Genomic DNA, 10,623 nt, shown 5'->3' on the forward strand with positions numbered 1-10,623 from the left:
AGGCAGCACTCAGGAGGAAGGAGGTGGGACCCTGGGGCGTCAGCCAAGCCCATACCATAGCGTAGTAGCGGCCGAGAGGCAGGACCCAGCAATCGGAAAGCAGGAATCGGGAGCAGCAAACAAGCAAACATCATAACGCAGTAGCAGCCAGGAGGTGGGAACTAGGTGACAACACTCAGGAGCGGGTGAGCAGATTTTACCCTGCCATGGTGGGAGGAAGCGGCAGGATGATTTGGGAGCTACATTATGCCTATTCCAGTTCCTCCAGCATTAGGTTATGTCTCCGGGATGTTAGTGACATAACCTAGCGTCACGTGACATAACCTAGCGTCACGTGACATAACCTAGTCCTGGAGGCACTGACTATCTAGGGCTTATTTTTGGAGTAGGACTTATATTTAAAGCCTACTCCACAAATCCCTAAAAATCAAGCTAGGGCTTATTTTTTGGGGAGGGCTTATTTTCGGAACAACAGGGTATATCAGACGTATGTGCTATGGATGAAAATAAAATGATAAAAACTATAGCATTTTAGAAAAAGTTAATTTATTGCCAAAGAACATTTGTATGGTACAGTGACAAACCTTTACAGTGTATATACACAGTACATACTTGACGACCATTCCCCATCACATTGCTTATCATTCATCGACTCATCATAATATAAAAATAGTTTCAGCAACTCTCGTATAAAGTGACATCTGTTTCAAAAACTCGTGTGCATTTTCGTACATTTCCCTGACATTTACAAACACTGGAAATGGCCATTATTCCCAGCGGATATCACAGTTCATTTCCCCAGACTTGTATTTCCAAACCCAAATCGCAATATAAAATAAAAGGGCCCAGCCTAATTTTTAAAGATCCAAAAAAAAGTGCACAGAATGAGAAAATTAACTTTTCATAGCTCATTCAAAAAGCATAGAAATACATGAAAAGCAGAGGCGTAACCTGAAGCTCCTGGGCTCCACTGAAGACAGCTACCACGTGCCATTATTGGTGTCTTCTTATATGGCACCGGGGTCTTTGGCCCCCTCAGGCACTATGGCCAAGGTACAGCTTCTATGTCTGCACCCCCTATAACGATGCCCCTGAGGAAAAAAGATAATCACCCACCAAACTAGAATAAATCTCACAAGGTGTTTAAGTAGTTATCTTGATAAAACACAAACAATTACATTCTTGAGGCGAATTACGTCTGAAGGGATTTCCTACGCTTGTGCAAAACATCACTACAATCAGCCCATCCTTTATTTAAGGACCCTACAACTCTATTAAATACTAAATTCACAAAAGGTGCACAAATTCCTGCCTTCAATATGAAGGATTTCGATTTTCGTAACTTCTGTAAAGCTGTCATGTACAGACTGGGTACACAATATATATATATATATATTGTTTAACACTAATTTCCAAATTAAAAACCTAATTATGTGCCAATTTAACACTGATTTCCAATTCTTCATTGAAAAAAAATAAATTAATAAATTGGATGGCGTCTATAGAGCAATTATTACAGAAGTGGCGGCATACCATTTGGCTTATCTGTATACATTTGTATGGCACAATACAACTAAAACGTGAAATTCTAGTACACAGCCTAAGAGTATGCATAGTGACTTTGGCATCATTTAAAGGCACTTCTTACATGGATGCCATCACATTTGCCAGAGATTGTCCGGGGTTAGAAAAACACACCTGCTTTTTTTTCCTCATAAAACCATTGCCACACCAGCTATAGGTTGATGACATTAAGAAGCTCATCCCCATTTGTTTCAATGGAACAATGATGAAATATCTCAGATAATCCATGAATAGGTGTGGCGTCTTTTCTTGAAAAAAACTCCCAAAACAACCATATTTTTCTAGAGCCTTGAAAGAGGCTGTCCACTACTTGGACAACCCCTTCTAATTTTCTCCTTGTTCGCCCCCATAAAAATAAATAAGCCTATACTCACTTCCGGTGCGGCCACGGTTCCAGCAATGTCTGAAGTCGCATTTCCAGGGAGCATGTGATGACCCTGCAAACAGTCAGCGCCCGGCGTCTGTCTCTCCGCCTATGGACATTTGAGCAGGATGTGAGCGCAGCGCTACCTTCCTACTCAAATGTCTGAAGGGGGGAGCAGAGGAATCTAGCGTTAATTGATCACGGACCCGCGTGTCAAAACAACGTGATGTGGGCCATCAGAACGCAACATCAGGCATCACTGGAACTGCGGTCGCACCGGAGGCCTATTTATTTTTAGGGGGGCAAACAAGAGGAATGAGTAGGGGTTGACCAAGTAGTGGACAACACCTTTAAGCTTTAAGAATCTCATTGTAAAACCTCTCTCCAAGTATGTGGTATATAAGCTCACATATTCGTTCGTCATTTAGTTGAATCTGTAGTGCTTACTACTAGTGCTCTACCGATTTCTCAATAGTCTTAAAGTAATATCTTTCATGGTGATGGTAGTCCTCAGTTTAGGATTTAAACTAAACACCTTCCGAGCCCATCTGTACTTGTGAAGGACTAGTTTTTCAAACCTAACCTCGATTATTAGACGAAAAGTCCCTTTGGTTGAACAGTCACGTGATGACCTTCGTAGGATCTGTGGACACTGGGGTCCTCTCCTCATCTCAGTAGTCTTTTCTGTAGCCAGCCTATATCACAATATCTCAACGCTCAAAAATCCTTCCCTTCCTGCTAAATAGCATTATTCGTAGACAGTAGTCGGCATAGAGAGTGATAGATACACTAATACAGGCTGATCTGGGATCTAAAGGTGCGTTGAACTTTAACAATTTGCCTAATGACAAAGCTTGTCGCCTCAGTTAAATTCGCACTTACTAAGTAATCGTGTTCTGCCCTGACGCTGTTACATAACATGGGATTTGTGTATTTTCAGCCTCAAAGACCTTTAAATCCTTTTTAATGATAAAGCACAAAGGCCATGAATCGCGTTCACCAGTATGGGGAGGTGTTCCCTATGCTACCCCAACTCTGCCATTCGGGAAATAAACCATGGGATGTTTTAGGGGTCCCAAACTGATCTAAATTATTTTCTGGCTTGATACTTTGGGATTTATAAGAAGTTATGTCTGTTTTGGTTATGGCGTTGGTCTGCACTCCGTCAGATTTCCACTCGGCGTGAACGATAGTGTAGTTCTGTCCATCATTATTGTCCCAGAACACTTGTCCACCGCTCTCATAGGATATGCAGAACTCAATTTTTTCATGACTGGGAATGTTAGGAGGAAGGTCTACTGCAAAGGAGAAAGTGTCGGTATCGGACCCTCCGTAGACGTTATTCATGTACACACAGTCCAAATCTATGTGGGTTTTCCAGGTGCTAAAGGTGATTCGCACCTTCACTGTTTTTTCAAAGCTGACATTTTTGACTTTGATGGTACCAGCAATAGACCTCTCCTGAAGGCTGCAATTCTCCAGACAGACAAAGTTCTTTTGGATCTTATTGCGAAACTGTAGATAATCAGCAGACGGCTGGGTGAATCCCAGGATCAAGTTCTTTTCTTCATGTAATTTTAGGCTGGCGGTGATATCTTCAAGATCTATTAGATCAAACTGCAGGTCAACCGCAGGTTCTTCTTTAAACTCTGAAAACACATGCACCAATGTTAGGGACAGTCCTTTGGAATCAGCAAAGACGACTTTCTTTTTAGCTCGGGATTTGGATCGGTTCCACTCATTGTTCCTAGAATCAGATTCCTTCTTTAAAGACAGACATGGCCGTAACGGCTTATATCGATTCACAAGATTTCTCCCCCTGCAGTCGTCATAGGGGCTGAGAAACTTTTTTAACGGAGGGGAATGCGCTAAGCATATCCTCACTGCGACATCAACCGGCATGATAGACCGTGGAAGAGAGCGTGGTTCCAGTATCTGGATCATTCTGGAGAAGAAAAAAAAACATATAGAATGGTGGATGTTAGCGGAGGTGCAGTGACGTATGAAAGGCTTATGATGAAACTGTATTTAACGGGAATCACATACAGGATGTACATTGAGCAAGGTGCCTGCGCTGTCTCATCATCATCACCCTGCACACAGCACTTTTCTCAGCACCTCTATAATAGAGCAAGGAATCTCAGAGGCCATTCCATTCGCTATAAAATCTTGCAATCCTCACAAACTAAATGGTAATTTAGCATTATTGCTGGAGACTGCTGAATCTCTAGAGGATGAGAGCACTATATGCTTAATTCTACAGCACGTCGGCCACTCTGACTACAAAGCTCTATCAGCACCGCTCCATCTATTTATCATTAATGAGCGAGCACTACAATGCACGGTACTAATGATGAGCGAGCACTGCCATGCACGGTACTGGTGATGAGTGAGCACTGCCATGCACGGTACTGGTGATGAGCGAGCACTGCCATGCACGGTACTAGTGATGAGCAAGCACTGCCATGCACGGTACTGGTGATGAGTGAGCACTGCCATGCACGGTACTAGTGATGAGTGAGCACTGCCATGCACAGGTGCTTGGTACTCGTAATGAACAGTTGAACGTTCAGATCCAAGTATAATGTAAGTCAATCGGGGACTTGAGCATTTTAATGGCAAATCTTCTGGAAAAATGCTCGAGTTTCATATTGACTTCCATTATACTCAGGTACTCAAATTGTGTCCGTTTGTTACGAGGACTGAGCCCCTGAGCGTACCATGCATGGTAGTGCCCACTCATCACCATTACCGTGCATGGTAGTGCCCACTCATCACCATTACCGTGCATGGTAGTGCCTACTCATCACCAGTACCATGCATGGTAGTGCCCACTCATCACCAGTACCATGCATGGTAGTGCCCACTCATCACCAATACCGTGCATGGTAGTGCCCACTCATCACCAATACCGTGCATGGTAGTGCCCACTCAGCACCAGTACCGTGCATGGTAGTGCAAACTCAGCACCAGTACCGTGCATGGTAGTGCCCAGTCAGCACCAGTAACGTGCATGGTAGTGCCCACTCAGCACCATGCATGGTAGTGCCCACTCATCACCAATACCGTGCATGGTAGTGCCCACTCATCACCATTACCCTGCATGGTAGTGCCCACTCAGCACCAGTACCATGCATGGTAGTGCCCACTCATCACCATTACCCTGCTTGGTAGTGCCCACTCATTACCAGTACCGTTAATGGTAGTGCCCACTCATCACCATTACCCTGCATGGTAGTGCCCACTCATCACCAATACCATACATGGTAGTGCCCACTCATCACCAATACCGTGCATGGTAGTGCCCACTCATCACCAATACCGTGCATGGCAGAGCTCGCTCATTACTAGTAATTAGTCCCCATGCCTAAGCCAAATCCATCAGTAAAAACAATGCAGGATTAACACTTCCATTGCCACAAAAACACTAAATACTGTAAAACATTGATAACAAACTGGATAGTAAAATCTATAACTCACTAAAAGCCCCAGTAATGCAGGCAGTGACCCCACACTCACAGGTGTTTATCTCTTCATATTCTACTTCTACTATTTTATATTTCAGACATTATATTGGAGGCATACAACTTTTTTTTCCATTATTAGTGCAAATATTAAATACTAAACAGAGAATTACAAATCGCTGAATACATTGAAAGTCAAATAAAGTGAAGTATTATCCTATAAAGCCGGCATTATATGCTACAGAGGTGCCAGTGCCCCATCCCGCACTGCACAGGTCTATACTGTCACTAATCAGTCACAGGCAGTTGTGGGCACACAGGTGAGGGCATAGTGGGCACACACAGGTGAGGGCATAGTGGGCACACACAGGTGAGGGCATAGTGGGCACACACAGGTGAGGGCATAGTGGGCACACACAGGTGAGGGCATAGTGGGCACACACAGGTGAGGGCATAGTGGGCACACAGGTGAGGGCATAGTGGGCACACACAGGTGAGGGCATAGTGGGCACACAGGTGAGGGCATAGTGGGCACACACAGTGCTGGGCACACAGGTGAGGGCTGTACCTGCGGCTGCGCCTCCTGCTCGGCTCCTCCGCTCACTGACTCCTCTCAGCTCTGGTGACGGATCGGCTTCTGCGCTGCCTGGATATCAGCAGCAGGACAGTCCCCTTCACGTGATGGAACCTCAGCAACCAATCACAGCGCAGCTCACGTCCCCTCTGACCAATCAGCTCAGTGCCGACCTGACAGCCTGAACGTGATCCCTGCTGCCCGCACTCTGTGACACTGACTCCCAGAGAGGACGGAGGTCACCGGGGGGATCGGCTGCAGCGGCCCCGAGGCGGGGAATCCGCCCCTTGTTGAGGGCTGGAGAGAATATAGTGTAATCTGAGGAAACTTTTCATCACTCACTGCTAGGGCAGAACTAGTCTGCGATGACAAGTGCTCTCCATGTGCATTCTGGGACTTATAGTCCCCCCCTGAGAGGCTTGTGTTGTGCATCATTGTGCTTCTATCTCCCGTCAGACACATTATTCCTGATTTATCTACCTGCTCTCAGGCATTTTGCATTGTCAGCTCATTTTCTACATGAAAAATTACTGAAGAATGTGGATCCGCAGGAAATAAAGTGTCTCCAGCCCCCAGAGCCCCTGCCGGGGGTCTGCAGAGTGTGGGCTGGTGACTGAGGCCCTGGGGTGATGTGTTCAGGGGCAGATCTGACACATAGGGCTTTCTTTCTTTTTTTCCTTTCCTTACTTTCCTTTATTTCCCCCCTTTCTTTACGTCATTCTTTCTTTCCTTCTTACTTTCTTTCCTTCCTTTCTTCCTTTCTTTCCTTCTTCCTTTCTTTCCTTCCTTTCTTTCCGTCCTTTGCTCCCTTTCTTTCCTTCTTTCTTTATTTCCTTCTTTCTTTCCTTCTTCCTTCTTTCCTTCCTTCCTTTATTTCCTTCCTTTCTTCTTCCTTTCTTTCCTTCCTTTCTTTCCTTCCTTTGCTCCCTTTCTTTCCTTCTTTCTTTCCGTCATTCTTTCTTTCTTTCCTTCTTTCTTTCTTTCTTTATTTCCTTCTTTCTTTCCTTCTTCCTTCTTTCTTTCCTTCCTTCCTTTCCTTCCTTTCTTTCTTTCCTTCCTTCTTCCTTCCTTTCTTTCTTTCCTTCCTTTGCTCCCTTTCTTTCCTTCTTTCTTGCCTTCTTTCTTTCCGTCATTCTTTCTTTCCTTCTTTCTTTATTTCCTTCTTTCCTTCCTTCTTCCTTTCTTTTACTTCCTTTCTTTCCTTCCTTTGCTCCCTTTCTTTCCTTCTTTCTTTCTTTCTTTCCTTCCTTCTTCCTTTCTTTCCTTCCTTTGCTCCCTTTCTTTCCGTCATACTTTCTTTCCTTCTTTCTTTCTTTCCTTCTTTATTTCCTTCTTTCCTTCCTTCCTTTCCTTCCTTTGTTTCTTTCTTTCTTTTCTTCCTTCTTCCTTTCTTTCCTTCCTTTCTTCCCTTTCTTTCCTTCTTTCTTTCGGTCATTCTTTCTTTCTTTCCTTCTTTCTTTCTTTCCTTCTTTCTTTCCGTCATTCTTTCTTTCCTTCTTTCTTTCTTTCCTTCTTTCCTTCCTTCTTTCTTTCTTTTCTTCTTTCTTTCCTTCTTTCTTTCCTTCTTTCCTTCTTTCTTTCTTTATTTCCTTCTTTCTTTCCTTCCTTCCTTTCTTTCCTTCTTTCTTTCCTTCCTTCTTCCCTTTCTTTCTTTCTTTCTTTCTTTTTCTCTTTCTTTCTTTCTTTCTTTCTTTCTTCTTCTCTTTCTTTCTTTCCTCCCTTCTTTCTTTTCTTTCCTTCTGTTCTTTCCTTCCTTCCTTCCTTCCCTTTCCTTTCTTGTACATTACCTCCTCGGCACTTTCGTTCCTGTCCCCATTGGGGCTCACACTCTAATTTACCTCTCAGACATTGGAGTAAAAAATCAATAAACAAATTTGGTTGTTGGTTTTAAGCAGCAAAAGTGCGGCAGAAATCGTGACTGAGCGCTGACCGTCCCGCAGATCCGTCCTCCCGAGGGCTGCACCTTTATGTTATTCTTGGGTGGTGAATCCGCACAGTAATCAGCTTTTTTTGTCCCTTTCTGTTGCAGATTTGCACCTTTTAGTACGGATTTTACCCTTTTATTTCAGAGGACCCTCAATCTGTGAATAAGTTTTTGCCCGGGCTGTTTTGTTGCATTTTTTTGTTATGTTTCCACAAAAACACATAAAAATTCTCAAATAAATGTGTTAAATATGTGCGGATTTTAATTGCAGAACTGGTGTAAACAATCTGCCCCGAATACAACATTGATGTGGAGCATGTGTGCGGTCATCCAGAGGGATTATCTAGGTTACAGCAGTTGTCCAGTATTGGACACCCCCTTCTGATAAATTGTCCCCAATAATATAAACCCCTCATACTCACAGCACGGGCCGGCCCTGTTTCCACAGTGTCAGTGCTGATTCTCCCACACGACATTGTTATTACAAAAGCATATCCAGTGGCGCTCAATAATATAAGGGTACATTGGCATTGTATTACTGCTATAAGAATATTGGAGAAAGGAGAAAAATATATAGCTAATGTGCAAAATGAGTAAAATGACATTGAATTACTGCTTTTAAAATATTGACAAAAAGAGATTCTTAGCTTATGTATTGGCCAATCCATGCGAGCCCAATAACCAATGGCATGGTGATCTCATTATATTGGGAACCTTTCTGTAAATGCCTCTACGTGCGATTAAAAGGGTGTGTCCACCATCTTATTTAGCCAGGGACCTACGTGCCCAGACGCGCAGATTTCTAATCGCACATCTAAGCATTTACAGTTAGGTTCCCAATATAATGAGATCACCTTGCCGCTGGTTTCGGGCTCAAACGGATTGGCCAATGCATAAGCTAAAAATCTCTTTCCAAAGAAGTAATACAATGCCTATGTGTTTTACTCATTTTTCACATCAGCTATGTATTTTTCGTCCTGAAGCAGTAATGCAATGCCAATGTTCCCTTATATTATTGAGTGCCACTGGATATGCTTTTGTAGTTATGGTGGTTTTTCAGTTGGCACCTGTTCACATTTGTGGAAGCTGCTGGTCAGTTTTCTGATATAGTTACATAACATTATGTCACATAAGCACTGCAGCCAATTATCTGATGGGCTGCAGCCTTCACACTGTCATCTGCTTCTGACTATACAGGATTTGAGCATTTTAAAAGGGAATTGTCAAGTAGGGGACGCAGCGACTGCCATTATTTATTAAATTAGATATGACATATCTATCCATATATATAATATAATACCATTGCATTTATTATTCCTTGCCGTTCTGTTTTGCTTTCTGCAGCATGAGCTCATGCGAATATTTTCATTAGAGAGAAGAGTAGATAGTAACATTTTCCCCAGGAGAAGGGGGACTAAGGCTTATTTCTTACTGTAAAAAATGTGTCTGCCAGATAGGCGAGGATTAGCACCCCATAAGGGGCAAGGAGTAGCCACAGCAGAAGAGTCTGTAAGCTTAGGCTGCTTTCACACATCCGGTTTTTGCAGTGCGGCTCAATCTGACTCAAAAACCGATGCAACGGATGCGGTGAAAAAAAATGGATCCATTGCATAAGTTTTTCCATGCGGCCCGCCACTTTTTTGACGGATGCGGCTTGATACTGATCATGCGCAGTTCATTAAACCGGCCGGATGCGTTTTTTGCCGCAGGACGTCGCATCCGGCGTCCATAGGCTTGCATTGTAAATCGCATCGCATCGTGCCAGATCCGGTGCGATGCGGTTTTTTCGCCGCATAAAAAAACGTGCCAGGCAACGTTCCATTTGGCCGGCACATGGGCTAAATATGCCGCATCCGGCAAAAACCGGACTCAACGCAAGGCCATGCGGCACAATACGGCGCTAATGCAAGTCTATGCGGAAAAAACGCACCCGGCTGCAAAAAAAAAGGTTGCGTTTTTTCTGCAAAGCGCTGTATTGTGCCACACAGCAAAAACCGGATGTGTGAAAGCAGCCTAATGCTCAAGTGTAAAGTAGCAGCAGTGCCCCGCCCCCTGATGGTGATTTGTTTGAAGGCGGAGATAGAAGCTGTGGTGCGGTTCTGCTTTCACTCACCCTGGTTCTATATACATCTTCAAACGAATTGTCATCTGGGGCGGTGCTGATGTCACTCACCTTCGGTCACTGCCTCCTGCTTTTAATTTGTTTTAGGGAAAGAGACTGCAGTGCTAGAAGCAGAGATGGTGGAGGCGCCAAGTGAAATTACGGTCATTTTTCAATTAACTCTGCTGAATGAGGATGTCATCAGGAGATGGCAGTGACATTAGCTGTGGTAAGTGACATCCTGTTTCTGGAGGGTTGATACACGCTTCTGGTTCATCCTCCCCCCCCAGCTCTGATTAGCAGCTCACTGTCAATATACAGTGTACACAGAGAGCCTGCTGTGGGCGAGGTTAGCTTTCTGAGCTATGCTACATCTAGTAACTCTGATTGTGTCACAAATGCTGAATCACGTAGCCTAAGGGGTGTTTTACACGCTGTGAAATCGCTACCGATATATCGTCGGGGTCACGTCGTTAGTGACGCACATCCGGCGCCGGTAGCGTCATCGCAGCGTGTGACACAAATGAGCAACAATCAACGAGCGCAAAAATGTGCAAAATCGTTGCTCGTTGACACGTCATTCATTTCCATAATATCGGTGCTGCCACGGGT

The 10,623-nt window shown here is 44.1% G+C and overlaps 1 protein-coding gene across 1 annotated transcript; it reads right to left on the bottom strand.

Moving 5' to 3' along the window:
- Nucleotides 1–529: 529 nt before the first annotated feature.
- On the bottom strand, nt 530–6,050 carry PPP1R3C (protein phosphatase 1 regulatory subunit 3C). The gene is made up of 2 exons (XM_075348758.1): nt 5,981–6,050; nt 530–3,893 (listed from the first exon to the last, which is right to left on the bottom strand). The coding sequence occupies exon 2, from the start codon at nt 3,890–3,892 to the stop codon at nt 2,945–2,947; it is 948 nt and encodes a 315-aa protein (XP_075204873.1). The 5' UTR covers nt 3,893; nt 5,981–6,050; the 3' UTR covers nt 530–2,944.
- Between the last annotated feature and the right edge of the window lie 4,573 nt (nt 6,051–10,623).

The sequence above is a fragment of the Anomaloglossus baeobatrachus genome, chromosome 5 (genome assembly GCF_048569485.1).
Source record: "Anomaloglossus baeobatrachus isolate aAnoBae1 chromosome 5, aAnoBae1.hap1, whole genome shotgun sequence".
NCBI classification, from domain to species: Eukaryota; Metazoa; Chordata; class Amphibia; order Anura; family Aromobatidae; genus Anomaloglossus; species Anomaloglossus baeobatrachus.